The sequence below is a fragment of the Sander vitreus genome, chromosome 5, assembly GCF_031162955.1.
Source record: "Sander vitreus isolate 19-12246 chromosome 5, sanVit1, whole genome shotgun sequence".
Lineage (NCBI taxonomy): Eukaryota > Metazoa > Chordata > Actinopteri > Perciformes > Percidae > Sander > Sander vitreus.
The window spans coordinates 11,075,394-11,100,139 of NC_135859.1; the positions used below are offsets into that span (position 1 = coordinate 11,075,394).

General features: G+C 39.9%; 1 protein-coding gene across 2 annotated transcripts in view; it reads right to left on the reverse strand.

The window, feature by feature from the left end:
* Nucleotides 1–1,573: 1,573 nt before the first annotated feature.
* The window catches only part of ppp3cca (protein phosphatase 3, catalytic subunit, gamma isozyme, a), a 34,129-nt gene continuing 10,956 nt past the window's right edge, over nucleotides 1,574–24,746 (reverse strand). Inside the window, exons 3-14 of one of the 2 annotated variants that reach the window (XM_078250366.1) lie at nucleotides 23,711–23,835; nucleotides 16,588–16,699; nucleotides 13,524–13,669; nucleotides 13,087–13,226; nucleotides 11,015–11,092; nucleotides 10,836–10,930; nucleotides 10,606–10,731; nucleotides 9,526–9,603; nucleotides 8,982–9,066; nucleotides 7,922–8,019; nucleotides 4,724–4,750; nucleotides 1,574–2,173 (exon numbers count right to left, since the gene is read on the reverse strand). In XM_078250366.1, the coding sequence (XP_078106492.1) occupies nucleotides 2,001–2,173; nucleotides 4,724–4,750; nucleotides 7,922–8,019; nucleotides 8,982–9,066; nucleotides 9,526–9,603; nucleotides 10,606–10,731; nucleotides 10,836–10,930; nucleotides 11,015–11,092; nucleotides 13,087–13,226; nucleotides 13,524–13,669; nucleotides 16,588–16,699; nucleotides 23,711–23,835 (1,283 nt within the window). In that variant the 3' untranslated portion in view covers nucleotides 1,574–2,000. The remainder of the gene's footprint in view (nucleotides 2,174–4,723; nucleotides 4,751–7,921; nucleotides 8,020–8,981; nucleotides 9,067–9,525; nucleotides 9,604–10,605; nucleotides 10,732–10,835; nucleotides 10,931–11,014; nucleotides 11,093–13,086; nucleotides 13,227–13,523; nucleotides 13,670–16,587; nucleotides 16,700–23,710; nucleotides 23,836–24,746) is intronic. The other variant, XM_078250367.1, reaches the window with a different exon arrangement.

The window sequence follows — 24,746 nt, forward strand, 5'->3', positions numbered from 1 at the left end:
TTAAAGGGTTGGGAGTGCCTGTGAAGAGGAGTGGAAGTGTTGTGACTAGTGATGGTCAAATGAAGCGTCGCGAACCACTGTCTTTATTTTCTGAGCTGACTAGATGGCGCTCTCTGTTCAAAGAAACAGGTTAAAGGAATGGCAATTCAGTGTTTTCAACCCTTTGTTGAACAGAGAGCGCCATCTAGTGAGCTCAGAAAATAAAGACAGGGGTTCGCGAAGCTTCATTTGACCATCACTAGTTGTGACCAGAAGAGAGCTGAATGGCTGAATACTTCAGAGCAGAAAAGCATATACACACCAGCAAGCGCTAATGGACCCCATATTGGTATGACCATGAGTTGTAAAACTAATATACTGTGTACGTATGAGTCAGCCATGGTTTAGATGATTACAGTACTCTTAGGCCTTGATAGACAGCTGTTAGTGTGGCGGCGGTACCTTTTATAGTATCATCCCTGCCGAGGGGAATGACTCAGTCCATTCTGTCTGGGTACAGCATCCTCAAAGAGCTGTCATTTCACTCAGTGTCAAATGTTTCACTTTCTTTGATGTGCACGGTTATCCTAATTCAAAAAACATCTGCATTCTGTAGATGGAGACACTGATACAGTTTTGGAAACAAAGGAAAGCCGCAAAAAGCAAGCCCCGCTTTTTTCAGCGTCTGACAATGAAACACAAATCCAAATGCCATAATTCTGTTAAATACACTGAAATTTCCTAAGCAATAATGAACATCAGTCTGTTTTGAGGACAATTTAGCCAGCAGGTCCTTATGCTTTCTGAGCAAATATGTCCTTTTTTTTGGTCCACAATGACAACTGAAGAGATATACTTATTTGTCAGTTGGTTTCTCGTGCCGTAATCTTCATGCGCAGTGCTCAATCTCAGAGAGGCGGCTTAACTTCAGCGCTTCAGAAGAAGAGGTGCTTCCAAGTGGGATGTGGGAGTATTGGCAGGCTTGCTTGTGGTGATAGAATAGAATAGAATAATGCTGTACTGTATATCCCTTATTTGGTTTAGCGGAGCGAGAACATCCTATTTGCCATTATGTGAACACAAGTCATAACCAGCACAGAACAGCAACTATCATTGCACACAAAGCATAAACCCTTAACTTTGTTAAAGGATTTGTGAACATTTACACTCACAAATTATAACACAAGAAAATTGTTCGTTCTCTGGAAGTGAACAAAATACTGAACAAAATCCGTTCAGCATCCCTGGGGGGGGGGGGGTTCATCAAAGTTTTCTGGAAAATGTATAAATAAGACTATAAGTCTTCATTTAATTTCTGCTTCACGTACAAAATATTCATTTGTAATAATTGTTCCAATATAATTTGCTTCCCTTATTCTTTCTTTCACCTCTCCATACATACATAATTTATCTATAATTTACACACATGAAAGCAAAGGATGTAGACCCTCAAGTGCCAAAGCCTTGCAAGATCCAAACGAGAATGTTGAGGCTACAGTATTTGTACTTCGAATTTTCCCTTACCAAACACATGGAGAATAACAATAAAAAAAGTAAAGTGACTAAAACTCCTGGATAACAAAGGCTTCATCTATCGGTATCAACTCAAAATGATAAAATCATTTTTTTTTATTTTTTTTTTTTTTATAATTTTGACATGTATAAGTTAGGACTTCAGTGTACAGTATACACTTGAACACTTGCAAAATGTCTTCGTTGAATGATTTGTTGCTAATAAACAATATAATATATTTAATCCTAAATAAATATTTTTTCTCCAGATAACGCACGTTTTTTTCAGAAGCTGAAAGTGTTTTCCCAGCGCTGTGACCTCCTTTTTGTTTTGTTTTTTTATTTACCAATGTGTCTGCTTCCTTTCCCTACCCGACTGCGGGCGAGCAGAAGATGGGACATGCAGTTTCAGTAGAGGTGACAGAGGGAGAGAGACAGAAAGAGAGAGTGGTTAGGGGGGTCAGGGGGGTGTTGGTTGTGTGAAGATGGGAGGTCGGTGTTCCTGTTGCCTATCCATCAGTGCCGTTCTTGTTGGAGGTGGGTGTGTTGGTGTTGGTGTTGATCGTGGTGCCGTCTGGCAGCTGGCTATCTTTGCGCGGCGGCATCCTCTCATTTATCCTGTCCAGGCCGCGTGCCTCCTCAAAGTTACGAATCTTCCTTGTGGGAGAGAAGCCTTGAATGGCTGAAGAGACACCAAAGAGAAAATGATCAGAGGCTGGAAACCCTTGAGTAATTTCCCTACTCCTGTTGCTGTAAACATGTGCTGTAAACTACATTCTTCTAGTTTTTTTTTCATTAGCCGCAATCAAAAGGGGTTCCTTGTGGAATTTTACTTAATAAGCACAACACACAGTATCTGCCTAGCACATTACAGATGATCAGTGAATACAACACATGCACAAGTAAACAATGACTCCTAAGCTACGACAATAAAACACCTCACACTTTGTAAACTTACGGTAACGTCCCGAAGCAGCCAAGGAAACCAGACATAAAACGTGTGCAAATGAAAAGCAAACTTGTAAGGGACTGTTCAGACATACTCGTCAATCATTTGAATTATCAAGTTAAACTTAGAATGAACACTCTGGGGTGGAGGTTTTATAGGTGGATTAACAGCCAAAGAAACAAGGTCATCAAGGGTACTCTTGCCCAATCAGATATCTGTGACGATCAAGCACGTGCTCATTTGAGTGATTCCCAACCAGGGGCACCTGTTTCCCAGAGGCTACTTCTGCAGTTGCCACAGGGACAAGGTAAGATTGTGGAGTAGCTCAAATAATTTGAAGAAATAGAAATTAAGATTTAATTAAAAGGAATACATTCACATATTTGTGTTTAAGAGAAAAATAAACATTCATAAGGAATTGCAAATTGGTGTGATGCTGACCCTTAGTAAGTGTATTGTCATAATAACCAGTAAGCTACCTAGCCTAGCTATACTGACTGCACAGGACACACATCTGTGTCAGTTGTAATACCTTAAAGCCAAGTGTTGCGATTGCGAAGTGTGCATATACAAACAGTTACCAAGCGCACGTAGAAGTCAAAATGGGAAGCTTTAAGTAATGGCTATGTGGTTTAAATAGTTAGTTAAAAGGATTCAAGTCATTTTTAAGCAGTTGAAAATAGTTTAGCTATAAGTAATGAATAAATAGTTGAAATAATTAGCTAAACATTCCAATTAAACTGTTGAAATAGACAGCTAAAAGTAACGGTTAAACTGTTGAAATAGACAGCTAAAAGTAACGGTTAAACTGTTGGAATAGTTAGCTAAAAGTAATGGTTAAACTGTTGGAATAGTTAGCTAAAAGTAACGGTTAAACTGTTGGAATAGTTAGCTAAAAGTAACGACTGAACTGTTGAAATAGTTAGCTAAAAGTAACGGTTAAACTGTTGAAATAGATAAAAGTAACCATTAAACTGTTGAAATAGCTAAAAGTAACGGTTAAACTGTTAGAATAGATAGCTAAAAGTAACCATTAAACTGTTGAAAAAGATAGCTAAAAAGTAATGATTAAAAAGTTAAAATAGTAGTTAGCCAAAAGTGATAGACCAACAGTTGAAATAATTAGCTAAAAGTAATGACTGAACTGTTGAAATAGCGAAAAGTAACGATTAAAAAGTTAAAATAGTAAGCTAAAAGTAACGATTAAACAGTTGAAATTGTTAGCCAAAAGCAATGGACAAACAGTTGAAATAGTTAGCTAAAAGTAATGATTAAACAATTGAGATAGATAGCTAATAGTAATAGATAAATGTTGAAAAGTCCAGCTTGTGCCACTTTAAGTAGTGGTAGTATGAATTAAAACTTGATAAAAACAAACATAATCACTGCTATTTCAATTGCATCAGAAAAAAAGGATGGGAACCAATGCTTTAAGTGATGCTGCATGAACACACTGGCCCTTTGCTCTGTGAGGTTATACTGTATACCCAATTGGTTGATGTTTTCTGCACCAAAGCAACCAGGACTACATCTTTTACATTTTATGTATTTGATCAAATAAATAAATCTCATGGCTGAGGCCTGTTGAATCAATAACCTGCCACTATCAACCGGAAGGGGCAGACAGTAAAGTAACTGCTAAATGATGTAACAGGATTAGCTTCTGAAAATATCCCAGGGAGGGATGTCCCTGGTCTTATCTTAGCCAGGTCTTAGCAAGCTTTTCTCTGTGTGGGGAGCCACACTTAGCAAGACAAGCCGATGTGACCATAGCCATGAAATTCTTGTCAACAAGGAACATGCCAGGTCCTAAACCTGATACACAAAACTAGCCATTTTGTAGTATGGACTTAGCTTTTCTGACACAGCCTTAGTTAAAAGCCTGTTTCAACTAAGGCTGGGGAAAATGTTTGAAAGTACTTCTTTAAATGCATTTTATTAGAGCATCTCATGTTATTATTGCACCTAAAAACAGTAATTGTTTGTTGTACTAGTTTTAGTCTAAAAGCTTATTTTCAATTTATGTCATGTTCATCTTTTCGTATCTTATCTATTTATTAGTCCACTGTCACCAAGTATATGAAAAGTGAAAATTTGTTTTTACAATGATGTGATCCAACAGACACTGATAATGCAAGAGCAACCAGCAATGAAGTAATATACAGTAATGCAATAATCAGTGAAATAAAAACAGTGGGAATATTAAAAGAACCGTTGTGTTTAACGGGTGAACAACATACACAAAACAAAGATATGAGATTTGAGCCTGACAGCCATGCGTACCTTGTGCTTTAGCTGCCTCAATCGTTGCTATGTTAATGAAAGTTGAGGAAAGGGGGGAAAAAGGGAGTCATCAAAGACAGCCAGAGACAGCAAATACAACAGTAATATCAAATAGGTGAACCCCGGTGTGATAAACAGAATAGCAAAATATAGGCCAACACTCATAGATACAAAACTCACAGCAGCTGTAAAAACTTCATGAAAACATGTTAGTTAGTGGCTGGGAAGGTTAGAAGTTAGAAGCCTGTTGGAGATTTAAGATGGTGTTGGTGTTAAAGGGTCACAAGGACTTAGGTGTGGAAAGCTAAGGGGGCGATTTGGCTGAGCACTAAGAGTCCAAGGCGGCGGCGAGATACGTAACAATGACCATGCCAGGACGACACATTTGTGCAGTGCAGCCTTACACGAAGGGCCAGCTGCAGTACATATGCAATCAGATGTTCTTCACACACTCATTTAGCCACACACATCACACACAGCTTAAATCCAAAATGAGAAAGAAATATTCATAATTGAGTAGAATTTAGAAATACTCAGTGGTGAACTTTACATGATTAATATTTCTCATATTAAATGCAGGGGTTAAAGTGGGCCGGAACAATCCGGAACGGTGTCCCAGCACCTTCAATTACTAAGTAAATTAATCTAGTTGGCAGTTTCATACATCCGTGTTTCCCGTTTGTTTAAAAATAACGCCAAAAATCCATTCCAGCGCTTCTCCTATTTGTTCTCATGTCTGTGGTGAGTTCACATGTCTGAAATACAGTAGTCTCGCTTTGCCAGATCTTCCTCCACAGCGCTGCGGAGGAGGGTTTGGCTACTCCACACAGCATTCCGGGATGGGAGAAAACGTGCTCTGGTTTATTGGCATTTCTTTAAACCAACCGCAATCGTCATGGGCGGCGCTAAGTGCTGCATGGAGCCCCGGTGCCGCTGGAAAATAGTCTCGGGAAGGAACTTGTTTTGGTGGAACGTGTACGTTGAAAAGTTGTTTTAGTCGTGCAACAGAAAACTCAGATTGGACAGATAGTCCAGCTAGCTGTCTGGATTTACCCTGCAGAGATCTGAGGAGCAGTTAATCATAGTCCTCATAAATCCACCAGAGTTTAGAATTCCAACGCAAAGGAAGAGGAAGGTAACGGACACGGCTTTTAGAGGGAATGGGAGATGACACTCTGATTGGTTTAAAAACACAAAACACACCTATGATTAATTAAGACACTAAGTACAACCCTTTTGAACCATGTGCCCGGCCCCTTTTTTCTGCGTTAAACTAGCAAAAGTGGATTCGTACACGCCCTAAACGCACCTGCACCAGGCACTTCACGCAGTGCGCTTAGATAGTTAAAATAGGGCCCGAAGTAGCTTTAAAAGTGAGTTTTAGTTACTGTACTGTATAGTTAATAGAGCCCTCCCCCTGCGTTCACTCCTTACTGGATATGCAGGTGTATAGAATATGTGAATCATCTAATTAAATCTCTAAATGAAGAAAATCATCTAAGTGCATGAATAATCATTTTTCAGAGAAATGGCTGTGCATTTCAGATGAATGAGAGCTGTATTAAGATAGCAGCCAGCAGATGCTGAATTGTAACCCCAACCATTTGTCCTTTTGAGCAGTTGATTATGAGGTGCTTCGTTATTGGTGACACTTGGGAAAACACTTCTGGTTGTCGGCAAGCCTGTACTGAATCTTTAATGTCCTTAAACCGGTTAATTCATGGGCTGGGTGTTTCCTCTCATGGAACCAGCATTCAAAGATCAGTGAGCAGCTTCAAAAACAAAGTGAAAAATCAAGAAGTATGGACAAAAATACACAATCACTTGCCCTCCCCTTTGTTGAAACCAGCCTAGCTGATCTGAAAGCTGTGGCTAGGAGAGCGGACATGCACAATGACATTTTCCAAAAGGTCACCAACATGTGGTTTCTCCTTCAATTGCTCCGCAACTTCTGTGAGCCTCTAGTGTGACAAAGTGTGACTCCCAGCATGTCCTCTGGCGGGCGAGACCAGGCACTGACCTTTTGATCAGAGGTTCAGTAGCCACTTCCAGGTGACAGGCTGATCTCCTCGACCAGCTAGCCCACAGCTGAGCCCGAAAACTTTTTGTAGCATAGACGGTGGGCTCGAGTCAAAGTCTAGCCAGTGCTACCTGTGGTGGGCATTGCGTCATTGATCTAGAACCCATCAAAGGGACTAGCAGGACAGGGAAGCTAGTCTGAACTGGATGTAAGGATAGACAGCAGTGTTTTCTGCCATCAAACTGTAAATGCACTGGAAATAACATTACTTTATTTACTTTTGGCAAGTTCTTTGCAGGACTAAGACACAAACAACTGATTTGCAACGTTTTTGTTTCAGCAGTATAAAAGTGTTATAGAATGGATTTCTGTCAGCAAATACAGCCATGTTGACCTCTACAGTTTTGCCACGATCATTATTTAGTATGGAAGAACAGCAGAAGAAGCAGTTTCAAGTTCTTTATCTTCTGCTTGAAGGAATAGTTGAACATTTTGGGATATACACTTGTTTGCTTTATAACAGAGATGGAAAAATCAATACCACTCACATTACACAGTAAATAGATTATCTTATCATAAAGACTAAAAACAGGGGCGGACAGCTAGCCAGGCTCTGTCCAGAGGTAAAAACCAGGAGCAACGAGTGATACTCATTTTTCTACAGTACCGTAGTTACCCGGAAGAGGCAATTTTTTCGTTACAACTGTTCAAGTCTGCCGCTAAATGCTGGAGAAGAAGAACGCTGACCAACACAGAACTTGATACCGAGTGCTAGATTTTTGGTATCGTGACATCCCTAGTGGAGACTTTTGAAAGATACTGCTTTCGAATCCGACCTGCGGCCCTTTGCTGCGTGTCATCCCCTCTCTTTCTCTCCCCCTTTCCTGTCTATCCACTGTCACTATCAAATAAAGGGAAAAAACCTGTGTATTCTTCTATATTGAGGTGCTAGAGGTGCAATTAATCATGTACAGTAACACCACCTCTTGCCATAAAGACATAATAAAAGGTTTGCTCACAGCAAATAGTTCAAAGTAAAAAAAGAAAACACATGCTTTGTGATAAGGTGACAAGGGGAGAGGACATTTCCTTAGGGGTGTAGGTTGTGCTAAATGGGAGTTATCAAGTAGGAATAAAAAATAAAAAAAACAGGGTTACTGAGTATAAAACACACTTACCAGTCTGTAAGGTCTGCTTTCCCCCTGACAACACTCCCACAGGAAGAGTTCCAGTTGGGGTGAGGCCTTTGAGTGTTAACACATTCTCGCTTTCCTCCCTAGTCCACAAACAAAACACACAGAGTATACACATTACATTTCAGCAAGGAGGGCAGCACGCACACCTGGTGGCTACAAGGCTGTTCTGTAACCAAGAGGTCATAAGTTCAATCATCACTGGATATGTAAGCCCCGTTCAGAGAGTGATTGCCTGTCGGCTCTAAATGCCTCGTACCAAAATCCTAACATGTGTCCTGGTTCTGTAAGTGGTCAGTGACAACTTTCACTTCTACAAGTGTTAAACATTTGTGTGAACACACTTTTCATGTTAACACGTGAACTTTAATACTATCCATCTTTTTCTCTCTCTTCTGAGTCGAAACAAACTGGGGTTAACAACTGAAATGACAACTTCAAATAACTATTAAAATGTATTTTTTTTAAAATGTAAACATGACATTATTTTTCATCTTGCAAAGGGATGAGGTCAAAGTCAAAGCTATATATATAGATATATATATATATATAAAAAAAAAAATGTATGGACACAAATGTGACATCTGAATTTTTTGTTTTTTTATTTTACCGTTTCTGAAATACCCTTTTAAGCCACTGACCCATATGCACTGGTCTAAACAACAGGCTGCTCTACATCTTGCCCACTTACAGCAGTGTGACAAGGTAGCAGCAGCAGGATTCATCTTGAATAATGTCTAATGTCATTATACAGTCTAGATGCATCGTGACTCATCTCGTGCCAGCTCATTAATCCTAGCAGGGCAGCGTTGTGTTTTCAAACACAACTTCATTGTGCACTCAACTGACTCCATTCATCCCCCCCCCCCAACGCTCCTGCGTCTTCCTGGCCCCATGGTGACCTGCAATTCAATTTGGTAATTTTGACCCACACCCCACTGCGCTGATTGTGATCCGTATGTACAGAAGCCTTTTCCCGTTAAAAGTGTTATCATGAGAAAGGAAGAGGTACATCAAAGGGAGAGCATTAATGACAGGGTCAGACCTGAGGACTGAGAAGACTCGTGCCATTTTCCCCACAGCGCGAATCTTGTTTCGGATGACCTCCTTACGCATCGCTGAGGTTCCACCTGAAACATGTCCAGAATGTAGTGTTAAGACAATTTACCACCTTGAGTATATTCAATACTGCTTTCCCATTTGCTATTGATTTTCTTAGCACTTACTAAAAGTGAATAATATGTTGTATAAAAGCCTTGTGGGAGGAGAACTAAGGACGATACAAATGATACGTGTGAGATGAACTGAGGGGTTTAATGAGGTGTTTCATAGCATAGCGGTTGTACTCCGGGGAACTCCTTGTGGGACATAGACATAGACATGTGGGACATAGACACTGCGGTGTGTAAATCGTCTCACATGAAACAGCTCCCAGCATTTTATGCCCATTAAGTGTGTGCTGGGACTAATTTTCAATTCATCCAAATTAAAAATGTTATTATTATTTAATATAAATGTATGCTCACCACCAAAATAAAAATGTATTAGGCCGTCACAATTATATTCACCATAACAATGTTTTTGCTTACCTTCATATAGGTCATCTCCCTCTGACATGAGCTCATCGTCAGAGCAAATGTTCAGTACGTTCACCAGCATCTCCGTCACTGTGGGCGAGAGAAGCCACATTAAACTTGAGACTGGTACAGAACCCATGTGTGAGGCTGGGTTTGTGTGACACTGACTGCCTTCCTATTGGACTTTATGGGCCCTATCTTGCACCCGGCGCAGCGCAAAGCCCGACGCAAGTGTCTTTGCTAGTTTAAGACCGACGCTGTTGTCAATTTCCCGTCCAGCGGACACGTCTTTTAAAGAGCAAATGCACCTGCGCCCATCTGTGCGCCCATGGGCGTGCTGGTCTTACAGGGAGGTGTGTTCAGGTGCATTCTTGGCGTATTGCTATCTTGAAGCAGCGGAAAGTGATCGCGCCATTGACCAACAAAAACCTGGTCTGAAGTCAATAACGCAGCATTTCATTGTTATTTTAACAGCTCATTAGTGAAATGCGCCTAGGCTCGTGCACAGTGTCCACACACTATGCCTGTTACACACACACACACACAGGGACGCACAGCGGCACGCAAACATGCAAAAGTTTAAAAATAAAAATATTAAGGTGCAAATCCGCCATCATAATAGCAATGTGCCATGGTACAAGCACGCCTGGCTTTTAAAGGGAATGGGAGTTGACACTCTGATTGGTTTATTGCATGTTACGCCCCAAAACACACCTATGAATTAACGAAGACACTAACACAACCCTTTTGAACCATGCGCCTGGAGCACAGACCCTTTTTTCCGCCGTTACACTAGCAAAAGTGGATTCGTACACGCCCTAAACGCACTTGCGTCAGGTGTGTCACGCCGCCGTGCGCTTAGATCGTTAAAATAGGGGGGTAGATTTTCAGTTACAGATGTGGATGTTTCTGAAAAACACATTGGCATGCTTTTCAAATGTAGTAAATGGGCTAACACATGCAAAAGCATCAACTTCATAGATAAAGAAAATCTGGGTCTGTATATTACTTTGTACACAAAGTCAATGAACCATAGGCAACTCAATTTCTTTTTTTCCATCCACATTTTTTCCAATTAAATAATAAACATACCTTTCTCTCCAACAAACGGCAAAGACCATGTGAAGACATCCATAAAATTGGGCAACCAGTAAGGGTGGGGGGAGCAGTTGAATTGTCTGATGTTCATCACGTTGTTCTCATATTTTAATACAGCAGCTAGGGTTGACAGAGGAAAAGAGATGGGAGGAGAGATTCAAGGACTGAAGCCTGGTAAATACAAGAAAAACACAACAATGAGAGTGAGGGAAAAAAAGAGAGACCTTTGTTGTTGTAGACATCTAGGTAATTTGGAGCTGAAAAGATTGTGATTAATGAAGGGAAGCCTGTGGTCTGGCTTTTCCTGTACATACGATACCTGTTAGGCCGCAAACAAAAATAAAACTCATCAACTATGTTATAATATGCTAAAAATGAATCAAAGAGTTGTAACCCTACTTACCCTGCATCCTGTGCTTCATGGGCTCTTATTACTGACAGCAAGTTATTATTTACCAAAAAGTCACAAACTGCTGAGTAACTGCAAAGAGAAAGAAAACCAGAAAGAGAGACAGATTTGTTAAAACACTTGGGGGCTAGTCAAAGCTTAACCAAGTTAAGCAATTAAAGAAACAGCATGAGGCCACTTTTGACTTCACTAACTGAGATATATATATATACAGTAAATATGTATTTTCAGCTTGCCATGCCCTCTGGTCTGTTGAGCTTAGGTTTAAAGATGCTGAGCATCCAGAGCCAGGACTATTTATGGGCTCTGCTGGCCTCTCCAGAAGCTGGGGACTAAAGCCAGAGCAGACAGAAGGATGCAAGAGCTCAGCTGGATGCGGGTACTTAGGGTTTTTACTGCCTTTCCTTCTTTCACCGCCCTACTAATCCATTAGGAATAAACAAGAAAATTGTGTAGGCAATCAACCTTCATAGATCAACATCAGGCTAAAATGAATGGTTTCTGACATTTACCACTTCAGTGGATTTAAGACCTGGACAGGATTTGATTGAATTTGTTACTATTTGTGAATCCATTACTAAGTTTGCGTGTAAAGTCATTGCTAGTACTACCAGCTAGTTCAAACTAGTGATTTACTAAATCGGTTGCATCATTAAAACTAAAGGAATGTCTTCATGTGAAAAAATCAGTTGCACAGAAACATTTGTAGCACTGTCCAATCAAATGTAACCAACTATATGTTTGCTGTGTGTAATCCCCTCTCTCTCCCACCTCCCCTGTCATTCTCAAAGCTATCTTAAAGGCAATAAAAGCCCTGAAAAATAATCTATAAAAAAAAAAGAAAAAAAAAAAAAAGAACCAACTATCAACAGGCCAAATTATATATTAAACTTCAATGCCAATACTTTATAAATATAGGTATGACTTTTGTATTGACATTTATATGTGAATATATAGAGAGTGCGTTTTAGAGTTGGTAGTTTAGAGAGGAAAATATCTAATTACGTCAAGTTAACTGGCATTATTTGGTCCCGTTTTACTCTCTTCTTACTTAGAAGGACAATGCTAACATGCTGATGGTTAGTAGGAATAATTTTACTATTTTCGCCATTTTAGTTTAGTGTAACATGCCAACATTTTCTATTTGGCAGTAAACACAAACTACAGCTGAGGTTAGTGGGAATGTCATTAGGTTTGCAGGTGTCCTAAACCAAAGTATTGGAAAAAAGTATCTGACCTGATGGTCAAGTGTTTTCCTGAGAGGAACAAAAACATCTGAAACAAATTTTATGACAATCTATCCAATCATTTTTGAGCTAATCCAGTCAGGACCAAAGTGTTGGGCCGACCGACCGACATTACCATCCCTAGAGACATGCTGCTAGTGTAGTTAAAAAGGTTTTCACGATATCTTGTAGTATCATTTTCACTGTAAATGCACATCGGTTCCAAATATCGGTTATGGGTTTCATTAACTTCTAATAATCGGTATCGGCCTTGAAAAACCAGTTTCGGTCGATCCCTAGTTCTCATATCAATACCTGAATCACGCTCAATTTGGCATCATACACTTTTTTATACTGTTCAATTTTTATAAAGTAAAGAGTAAAAAATTCCTTCTGACAAACATGTTGACATGCTTGCCTGAGCTATAACTATCCAACTGTTCTTTCTTTTCTGATCAAGCTGCTTACATCTGCTAACCTTTTTGGTCAGTCATATTTAACGTGTTAACCTATTTTTGAACAGCTGTTTTTATACGTTAATTTGTTTTGAGAGAGCCATTTAAAAAAAAAAAAAGTACCTCAATAAGCTACAAAAAGTGAAGCTACATCCGCTCTAACCTGTGTGATGCAACCTATTTATTTCTTTATTTTATGTCATTATTTTGTAGTTGTTTGAGATTGATCTATGAAAAGCAATCCACAATTTGATTTAAAAAAAAAGGGTTTATTTTATAATAAAGTGCTGTATTTATATCTGTCCAAAGAGTTTGGTATTAGTGAACCTGTAGAGTAAAGTGAAGCTGCAGCAGGAGTGATACAGGCAGCAATGTTATCCAATACCTGAAAAAGTAAGAGCAGCCTCTGACGGAGTTATGGTTGAAGTGTTCAGATGTCTTTTCACTGCCATAGTCCTCACCAGGGTCAGCCCAAATCAGATCACACATTGGCCCAAATGCTGGAGGCTCTTTAAACCTGTCTAACTGTTGAGCAAAACACAGACAGACAGACACACAACACACAGACATACAGACACACAGAGACACACACACAAACACAGAGGTGAAGACCAGAAGACCACTCTGATAAAATAGAAAGGGACTCCAACAGCCATTCCAAACTAATATTACTTATAGTTCATTGGCTTTCAGTACAAAAAAACATTTAAAATAAATAAAATCAAGCGATAGGGAATTTATAGATCTTCAGTTTTAAGGTGACCGAAATATGCTTTTTCTCTATTTTACCACAACTTCATGTGTCAATGATTGATCACTTACCTTCCTAATGTCATCTAGGCAGTTGATTTCTGGTGAGAGTCCGCCATGTACACAGAGGAACTGTTGGTTGAGCAGGGCAGCGAGAGGCAGGCAGTCAAAGGCCTCCATACAGGCGTCATACACCCGTTCAGAGTATTTAATTTTACCTGCAGCAAACACAAAATATGGTTCATTGTTGTAGCTCATCGCACATAAGAACAATCTGTAATTCTTCTTCAAAATTAAGCCACAAATGGCAAAGCGTCTGTTGTATCTGCTTATTCAGATCATATCAAGGTTTGTCAGATGTGTTGTGAAGAAGTAACACAGCTCCTCTGCCAGTAAGACAGTAGAGGAGTAGTAGGACAGACGTAAAGCTTAATTTCCCCCTCATTTTCATTCATTTCTGACAATGTATAGACAAAACAACTAATTGATTAATCAAGAAAATAATCAACAGATTTTTCGACAATGAAAATAATTGTTACTTGCAGCCCTAGACAGATGATCAAGTCAGATTAGGGGAGGAGTAAATCGACTCCTTATAGGGAACGAGCAGCCAAAACACAGCCTGGACAGTACAATGTGGGTGGTAGACTGAGCTAAAGACAATGTTGGAAGTGCATTCAATTCATAGAGAAAAGACTGTAGTTTAAAGCTTTGTAATTGAAATGAGCGCTTTTGTATCATCTAGCCCATGGATATTATGAGTTTAGTGATTTACTGCTTGTTACAGTAATACAGTATATGTAGCTATATGTGTGTACACAAATATGTATACATTTTGAAATGATAGCAAATGTTTAACATTTTCATACATCAAACAATTCGTCGTAAAATCCTTTCAGTCTTGGGCCGGGGGGTGGGTGGTGTCACACAAGTAATCATTTTCAACTACAATACCTAATCTCTTGGACAGATCTATAACATGATCCAATGTGAAACCACACTGCTGAAACGATTAGTCAGTTTAGTCAGTCAGGCATGTTTAAACTTATGATATCAAGGAGCGGAATTGCTCATTGATTAAGGCTCATCACATCCAGTCAATAGGCCTGTCTTCTCTCCTCCTGCTACATATGATTCTGATGATGTATAGAAAAGTAGGCACCACACAGAGACAGGCCTGTAACAATTATTAAATAATTGTTTAAATTTGGTCACACTTGTTTGGATCCATCAAACTTGTTTGCAATACCGGCGTAGCATCACCTAACAGTAACGTTAGCTAGCCTATACTATGGATTCCTACCAGAGGACGCTCCACCCGCGGTTCCAAGTCCAGTCGGCTTTCAAACATTAAAAATCCACCGAAGCACCTTTACATGTGTTTAAGTAATGTAGCTAGTTAGTCCGTGTGTGGTGTTTAATCTACTATGGTGCATTGTTGAATTAGTAACGTTAGCGCTGTAGCGGAAATGGCCGCCATTCATTTACATTATGCTAACGTAGTTCCACGGGTATTTGTGCGCTTATTTTTCTAACATGTACAGAACAGCTTGTTTGCTAACTTTTGCTAAGGTCCTAAGAAGTATGACTGTTGAGAATTGTTGATTTAGTTTAGATGTGCCAAATTGTAATTATGTAAGTGATTATTGGTCGGACTGTTTAGCTAAAGCTCTGCAAGCGGCAGCTGTCACTTGTAGCCATAGCAACTCCAAACATCCTGGGCTGTAGCCATCTAAAGCCAAATTACATAAATTAAAATAAATGAATAATTAAAACGCTCTGTTGTTTGTTTATGATTAATGCTTTGTTTTATATTGACGGAAATACATGTTATATTTTCAATTTTTTTTTTTTGTTCATTTAAGCCAAAAAATAGTGTTTTATGATAAGGTGCGGTTTAATTCGTAGGCTGTGAACCTGCGTATCTGGGTCACATAACAGTGATATATAACAAAATATGTATCCTGGGATTCATTTAGACTTTAATTTGTTTAAAAAAGTAATATATAAATTTAAAAAAAAAATTATTATTATTTCACTAAAGGAGACAATTATATTGTTAATCGCAATTATTTCGGAACAATTAATTGTCCAGCAAAATTTGGAATTGTTACTGGCCTACACACAGACACAATTCAGCCAGCAGCCACTGATGGGGAAGCCCTATACACTCAAAATAAGGAGTTTTGTGTATGCATGGTGAATCTTCCACGAGAAAATCACAATGCATCTAAGAATCAAATATTTTACCTACCACTACTGCTTTATCTGCTCATTTAGTTTACATTCTCTTGACCACATTCATTTTTATTAATTCTGTAAGTATTACACCCCGCCGACGACCACCACCTAAACCACTGAAAGGTGACACAGTGTGTAATGATACAGTGTGTGTGTGTGTGTGTGTGTGTGTGTGTGTGTGCAGATGACATGGTATGTGGGTGGTGGGGGGGGATGTACTGAGTGAAATCTATTTGCAGCTGGCAAGGTTGTCTTAGCTGTCTGCCAAAGTGTCTTTGTTTCTCAGTTTGCATACTAATGCCTCAACACCTGCCACAAACACACGCACACACACGCGTATGCACGCACGCACGCACACGCACACACACACACACACACACACAAACACAGAAATCATTGTGTATGTGCAACTGTCTGAAAAGCATCAACAGCATGCCTGGCTGCTCTCCTTGCTCCAGCAGTTTATCGTCTGCAACATGAAAAGCACAAGGCTTCATCTACTCTGCAGAGTCTGTAACACTGATGAAGTGGCACGTTGTGTGACGGGACTTCCTGATCCAACAGACACTTTCTGAAAAATATCGTCCTACTTTTGGGAAGCTAGTCATTTTATTAAGTGGCGTCAGTCACCTCACAGTTACAGTTTAGTTTTTTAATTCCACATTTGTGGCCGTTTATGTTCTGTGTGTGGAAGGGATGATCAAATAACCTGCAATCGTGACTGCAAGAGCAATCCTGCACTTACACTGTGAGTACCATGCCATACCCTTATACCCAGGCTTTGTCTGACATCTGAAACCTGATTGATACAGGCCACTGTGATATGGTACAGAGAGCGTGGGAGCACATTAGACTGGCCTTCATACTGTATGGCTGTGAGAAGCACTGCACTTACATTCCTGTTTGAAGGTGAAGTACTCTGTGAGGTGTCGGCACTCATGGTTCCCACGCAGGAGGAAGAGTGTGGTGGGGTGGTTGATCTTGAGCGACCAGAGGTAGAGAACACACTGGGAGGACAGACAGCAGGGGAGAACATGTAGGAAGAGGGGAGATGGAAAAGTCAAAGATGCGTACTGATAATTATGCTCAGACCTTGAAAGTTTTAGCTGTGAAAGTACTTGTAGAATTAATTTTCAGCATTAAATAAATGTTGACAAGTTTCCAATGCTATCTTCCACTGCCAATGCAAGTTGTTTTAGGGCTGCACTGTTCACATTTATGCACAAGACTGTCAGTAATTGGTTTTAAATGACTGCGGTTATACTTTTTAAAAAATAAAGAAATGGCACACTCCCACACACTTGTCTCTGCTTCATTTGTCTATGTTTCAGTCTGACAGTGACCTTAATCAAGGCAAGTTAGCTTAGCTGCCAGTTATGCTTCGTATTGCAGCAACAGTCTACAGGAGATTTTAAAAAGTTTACCAAATTAATTCCTGTCACATGGAACATCAGGCGCTCTAACCACATGATTAACTATGGTGTGCCACAGAAAGATTTGTTTTTCCTTAGTCTGGATCAACGGAAGTACATTGCCAGGATAATCCTGACAAGCCGGACCTCACCGGCGCTTCGTCGGATGTCCAGCTTTGCCCCTCCCCTGCTGCTATCGGTGTCAAAACTCCTTTGCAACGGGAAACAACAACAAAAACAACTCTGACCTAGAAAGCTAACAGTACACATAAATTCCAGTGGTTAAATAAGGCAGGCCTGCTTGGTTCTTTTGGCGAATGAATCTAAAGCTTTACAAGGAATATGTTTACAGCATTTACAATTAACCGGGACGTTTTGGGACCGATTGGCGGGGATTGCTGTGGATGAAGTACACGCGGCAATACACTGGTAGCGGCAATACACTGGTAAGAGCAAATTACGTTTAACGTTTAATGTATCCTGCTAATTTAAATAGCTCACGTTACTGTGTTGTGTGAACAGTTAACTGAATTTAATATTTGATGTGGCGTTTTTTTTGCGGGGTGAAAATGTTCCACCAAAACAAGTTCCTTCCTGAGACCATTTTGCAGAGGCACTGCCACTGCATCCAGAACACAGAGCCGCCCAATATGATTCTGATTGGTTAAAAGAAATACAAAACCAATCCTCCTATCCTAGAATGTATCTGTAATATAGAGCTCAACAGTGACCACCCACTTTTTTTTGGCTCTGTCTCCGGAAGTGTTTTTCCCCATTCAATTGTTTCATTGACATTTCGAAAATCGCTTATATAGAGAGTTTTAAGTCGGGAACCAAGCCAACCAGCTACAAGATGAATAGTGAGCATAACACATTTTTTGAAAACGGCAAAAAAGGCAAAGGTACAAGACCGTGTACAGAAACTATCATAGACTTCAATGGTAGAAGCTCGCTCTAGTCGTTCGCGGTTTCGCGGGTACGCAAGCGTTTCTATGGTAACAGCGAGTTGGACCAATCAGAGACGTCGCTGTTACGCTTAGGCTTGTGGGTAATGTAGTTTTTCTCCATTAAATTGCGAATAAAACATGTTTTTCTTAAAACAAGGTTGATTTCATACGGACTTCTAGCTTCTACAGGAGCAGAAACCTTCGTTGCAGCTCGGGATCAGTCTACCTCGGATGGTTTAGACATTATGACTGATATTCTAGATCCTTATGGAGAAAATCAATGGGATTTTTACTTCCGGAATTGGCTGTGGGCGGGACTGTTGAGATCTATAGCCAGACCTTACTCCACAGAGCTCTGGAGATAGATCTGGCAATGTGAGACTAGTTTTACCTTAACAAACTCATCTCATCTGAGAAGAAATTTGATGATTTTCTCTGGCTATATTAGAGGCTCTAAATAAAATATATACAGTATATAGGAAAAGCAGACCAGCATTTAGAATCCAAATTAACTTGCATTATTTTTTGTGCGCAGACGAAGCACTGCTCAGTAGCAGCCTGTCACTTGCCACTCTCAGCCCACTCCTACACCAACCATGGCCTGCTATTAAGTCGCTGGAACAAGATGCCAAGGTAACCAGAGTCAGCAAGTGTATATTCACAGAACTGTCAATGTAAAAAAAGAAGAAGAAAAAAAGAAAAGGAATACCAGGACTACCATGTCTTATTCACTTCCATTGTTGGGAGCAATAGTGAACTGTGTAGGTAAATGTGTGTCTGTGTATGTGTGGATGCAGAGAAAGGGACATAGCTTGAAGTATCTGGAAGCTGACATTAGCCAGCCACTGTGTGTTTGAGACTGGAGTGAGGGAGGCAGACAGAGGAAATGGCATACCTTCACCTCAAACCCAGACACACATACAGTATGTAGATACATGCACACACACGTCAGCCTGTGCCTGGTGTGTATAGCGCCTTGGCTGGGAGAGTTAAGAAAATTAAAAAGAGAACACTGAATTTAGACTGTGGCATATTGCTGGCCTGTAAAGGTAATACACTACTTCAAGAGGCTACAGTGCCTCTTTATGTTACCAAGGTAACCACATCCTGATATCCATTTTCCTATATCTGTCTTATGTGTTACTGAAGTGAGCTCAGTGGCTTTCCTTTGAAATGTAGAGAATTTTCAGCCCTGCTCATAAGAGAAAATAGCAAGAATCTGTAGCTTTTAGGCACTTTTGTTTTGTTTGGTGGTGGCTTCACATCAGCCAATCAGGCAAAGCTGCTTCCTCTTGTATGTATAAAGAATTACCTATACATTTCATACAGACTATTCCATTTTGTAGTTATGTGAATATATATTAATTTCTTATGCCTAAGCTTGAGCACTGGTTTGACCAATATAGGGCTGATTATTTTCATTATTGATAAATCTGCGGATGTTTTCATTACTCAGTCACAGCAGGTAATATCCCACAGGGACAGTGTCTAAGGTATGCCAATGTGACAAAGGTCAAGACCTAACTATGCTACTGAAAACTGGTATCTATTTTGGCACTAATTTCAGCACTGTAGACAGAGAGTGGAGTTCTAATTATCAGTAGTCATTTGTTTAAACTTCCAAGAAAATAAAGAAATGCATAAAATGACATGCTAATTTCTAGTTAGAACAACTGCCTGACTGCATACATTATGTAAGGATAAGGTATGCATTCCATTACTATTAATTAGTTAGTTGTGACACAGTGTTGACAGCAGGATGTACACTCTAGGCACTCGGATAACACCCATGCTTCAACCGCAGTGGGTGGAGGACACTGATAAACGCTGTGGTTTAGACAAGCTGAACTGTTTTCTTAAGTGGACAAGAGGTTTCATCTGTGACAAGAGTTCATGTTCTGTGTGTTGGCGACACGGACCGATACAAGCCACCAGGAAAGTGGCTGCACGTGTCCCATGACAATGCATGCAACAACCTGTACAAGTCCACAGCTGTCGGACACAGATACGGAAAGTATGTCTTAGCGTCCTGGACGGGTGAACTGGGACTCGGTTGCCTGCTTGTCAGTTAACGGTTAATTATCGTTTATAGAGTGTTGGCTACCGGTCAGAACAATAAATCTTAATTAGCACCCCTAGTTTTTTTTTTTTTTTTTTATAATACATCACCATAATAAACACTATTTTAAATACAATGGACAATAATCACAGTGCTAATTTTTAAGGTCCTCAGAGGAAAAGAGAAGAAAGAGAAGAAAGAAAGAAAGAAAGAGAGAGAGAGAGAAAGGTGCACCACTATCAGCAGTTTCTTCGCAAAGGAGAAGTCGACAAGACACAATGTGATTAGACTGGGAGATTGGCAGTCGAATTAGGCTCCACAGATCAAATTATGGTCACCACATATTTTCTTGTCTTTGTTTTGGTAGTTGTGGTGTTTGATGTAGCTTCATAGTCTGCTTTACGTTAACCTGGCTGCACTTTTACAAAATTGTGCAAGCTTTAATGGCAGTGCAGCACAACCATGCATTATTTATTTATATTTAGCGTCGCCGCAACCCCCCCTGTTGTAACTCCGGGTCCCCCCTAGGGGGCACACCCCCCAGTTTGGGAACCCCTGGCCTATGCTTTTTCAGTCTGCCCCTTTCATCTGTGACATTTTCACCCACCTCTGTACTACCTAGTGCCCATCAAAAGCCATCACACTGCCCACTCTACACCATTCACCCTCTCATTTACAAAAATCCTTCAAGGCATTGCAACATTTTAGAAGTATGTCCTCAGGATGTTACAAACAAAACAATAACTATTAGTGCTGTCAGTTAAACGCCTTATTAACGGCGTTAACGCAAACCCATTTTAACGGCGTAAATTTTTTTATCGCAAGATTAACGTTCTTTTTGGCCTAGCAAACTTTGCTGTTTTTTCACATGCTGTTGCAACAACTAGTAACGTTAGAAAAACTACAACACCACACCGGATCTAGCTAGACCGGAAACAAAACAACAGGCACGCCGCACACACTTGTTTGGGCTTGCGAGCCAGCCAAAGAGTAGCAGGCTAACGTTACGTTTTGATTGGATGGCGAGCGCGAGACGCCGAAATGGATGCCAATAAGATTCTGAATGGAAAGTCTACTTTTAAAAAGTTGCCAAATGGTTCCATTGACAAGACCAAAGTGATCTGTGTGTTTTGTCGTTGTGAACTGAGCTATCGTCGCAGCACGTCCAGTCTGAAATACCACTTGATGGCCAAGCACACAGCTGATGCTAATTCTTCGCCCCCTCGTCAAAGCCGGGCGACAAAAGAACAAAGCAAGCCGATCCACTTTTCCATGTTGATAAGAGCATTAAAATGAGAAAAAAATAATGGGACAAAAAGAAATCTAGGGACATTTAGAATAGATAAAAATGTGTGATTAATTGCGAGTTAACTATGACATTAATGCGAGTAATCGCGATTAAATATTTTAATCGTTTGACAGCACTAATAACTATACAACAGATGAATCAGGACTTGATGACAAGACAAAAAAACTTGACATGTTGAAAGTTACTACCTTCTGCACCGGTCACACCAAAACAAATAACATATTTCCCTTTCTTATATCACTGAGAACACTCAGGCATTGCAGTCTTATAACATTATGTATCATGTCAGTTCAAAAACAAAATGGGTCAAAATCGATGCAGCAAAACCAGAGATGTTGTCTCTTTTATTCCAAGCTTTCTTCTTCTTGGCAAAACCTGGCGCCGCTTTACATTACAATGCAACACGACCAACAACAATTAGGTCAGAGATGTGTGTGTGTGTTATGCTAGTAATGGCTAATGTAGCCTCAAGGCCCTATATAAAGCAGGGACGAAGAAGAAGAAGCTCACTTCTTTCTAACTCCACACCACCAGATTATTTTCATTTTCCAGCTTGTAGTCGTCAGCCCCAACTTAAAGGAGAAATCCGGCCGAGTTTTACCTGAATCTTGATCGCTAGATGTCACCGAGTACTGTCGAAACGACCAAAATCGGTGCTAGCAAACATGGCCAGGTCTTCCAGTTAGCTAAAATGCCAGTTGTGGGGGCATGTTCTAAAGAGTGCCTTTGTGCCTCTTAACAGACACAAAATGCAATTAAAATTTCTGTGCAACAGGAACAGGGCCCTTACGTGATAACAAGATGCGTTTTCAACTCAGACATTGTGAAGAAACCGTTTAAATTCAAAGTTTGTACTGTCACCTAGCTCTTTTTCCATCGGTCGCTTCACCGAAAGCCCAGAAGAGGCGATCACGACAGTACTAGGTGACATCTAGCGATCAAGAATTGGCCGGATTTCTCCTTTAAGTGACATCACTTGAGGCGTGATCAGACTTCACACAACAAGCTGATATCAAGGATGTGTCTTGTTTTAGCTAATTACAGCTAACATTTGATGTTTATGGCCCTGATCAGAGGCACGCCGCACTGCCATCTTTGTTAAAGACAGACAGCGTTGCCAGTGACGTCTTTTTGTTATTCTTGCGAGGCAACCACTAGGGCTGGGTACCAAATTCCAAACTTTTTAGGCACTGACCGAATTGCATCCTTATTATCGAGTATTGGAAAATGCCTCGTCATTCAATACCCAATTTCAATACTTAAGGAGTAAGTCTCATCAGATTCAGTGAGCCAATAAGCATGCAGCATGCTTCTTCCTAAATCTAATTATGCTGGTGATTGGCTGCCTAACATTTAAGCTAGAAAATATTAAAAGATTTGTGCCGTGTGACATGTGTAACGTTGTAATTTATTTTTGTTAAAATGGATCTTATAAAATTGGTATCGTAAAAAAGTATCGTTTAGGAACCGGTATCGAAGTCACTGTATTGGTATTGGTAACGGTATCTAAAAAATTTGAACAATACCAAGCCCTAGCAACCACAGAATTGCCTGTGCTCCACCAACCATTATTTTGCTGTGAAGTTAAATGATGTTCGGCACTTTTCTGCACTCAGTTGAAGTTAACTTGGGGCGTTCAGGGCGCTTCGGTAAAAACACGAGGCGCATAGAGCAGAAAAACACAAGGAACTCAGCAACGCAAAAGCATCAAGCAGAACGCTTCACTCTCACTGAAAACAATTAGAAAAAGCAGCCTATTGCGTGGGTGCATTTGCTTACTTAGCGTACACAAACCATTACGAAAGTATGATTATTATACCAATAGAGGTGGACAGCAGAGGAGAGGGTTACACAGCGGTAGTGTTTTCTATGGACATTTTGATACCTTTTTTAACTGACATGAATCCAAGTTTACTACAGCTGAAAAAATTGAATGAAATATGAATGTTGTTACACCCCCACAAAATAGCTTGTGCAGCAAATAATAGTGTGAACGAGGTTGTCTGTCATTCATAAGACAACAATGGGAAGTTTACCTGAACTTGTAAAGAAAAAGAAAAAAAACAAAAAAAAAAACACTTGCAGTTAACTAATAGATGTCCGTTCAACCCAACACATTTCAAATTATTTGTGAACCAAACCTAAACTTCTACTTTGTATTTTTGTGACTTTGTTATGTATTTAAGGGTCTTTTCTGACAACATAATACAAAATATTGCTATCTCCAAATGGCTTTTTAACTGTGAAATAAATAATTACAAATGAATAACCTAGAAGATACAACAACTTACCTCAATACTGAAGTATCCTCGATCTACGTAGTCACCGAGGAAGAGATACCGTGTGTTACTGGGTGATCCCCCCACTTCAAATAACTTCATAAGGTCAAAGAATTGTCCATGGACATCCCCACATACTGCCAAAAGACAAACACACTGCTGTTAATTGCTCCTGCAACAACAACTAGCAGGAACACTAATATTGTAAAAAAGTTTGTCTGGGTACACGTTGGTATAGGTTGCTAAAACCAGCCATAAATGCAAAGAAACAAAAAGAAGCCTCTATATATTCAACATGCAGATTCAAAGTGCTCTGTACATTTACAGGTTTTCCATTCCTTTCCAGGCCAACATTGTTAAATATTATTATTTTTAAAGTGCGCTTACTGATGTTGATGCTGTGTGACATTAGCAATAATAGCAAGTATAATAAACATACTGAAAGTGGCAACAGGAGTAATAACAGTTGTTTTAACTCATTTAAACATGTCCGAGGAGGGAGGAGTTTGGATTCAATTCAAACTGATTTGACTTGAAGTGTTACTGCTTAAGCCATTTGACTTTCTCAAAATGATTCAATGCATCAATAATCTGCTCTGATGCATTGATGTAACGACAAGTATGCAGTGAGATACCCTACATTCTGAAATTTGACCTGGACTTTAAATGCCATCTCTCCTGTCCATCAGATGAAAACAGCAGAGAGATGATGGTGGCATGTTATCTGTTTTCACTTCCCCACATTTCAATGACAGTATTCCAGTTAAAATGTGTTTTAATTGCCTTTTAAGTTTCACACTTTATGCTAAATGACTTTTGATGTGTTTAGGGAAACCAAATAGTAACAAAACTGAGGAGCTGAGTAAGTTATATGTAAGAAAAAAACAGAAATGAAAGGTTGGGAGCTGGTTGGATTGGACTGAGGCCATGTAAAGGTCAACTCAGAGGGAGCAGATACATGTAACTTTTCAGAACTGGCTGATGCTGAGTTGACTCTGACAGCCTGCGAGGCCCTTGGATCTGGCACAGAACTGGGTTTACACCCGTT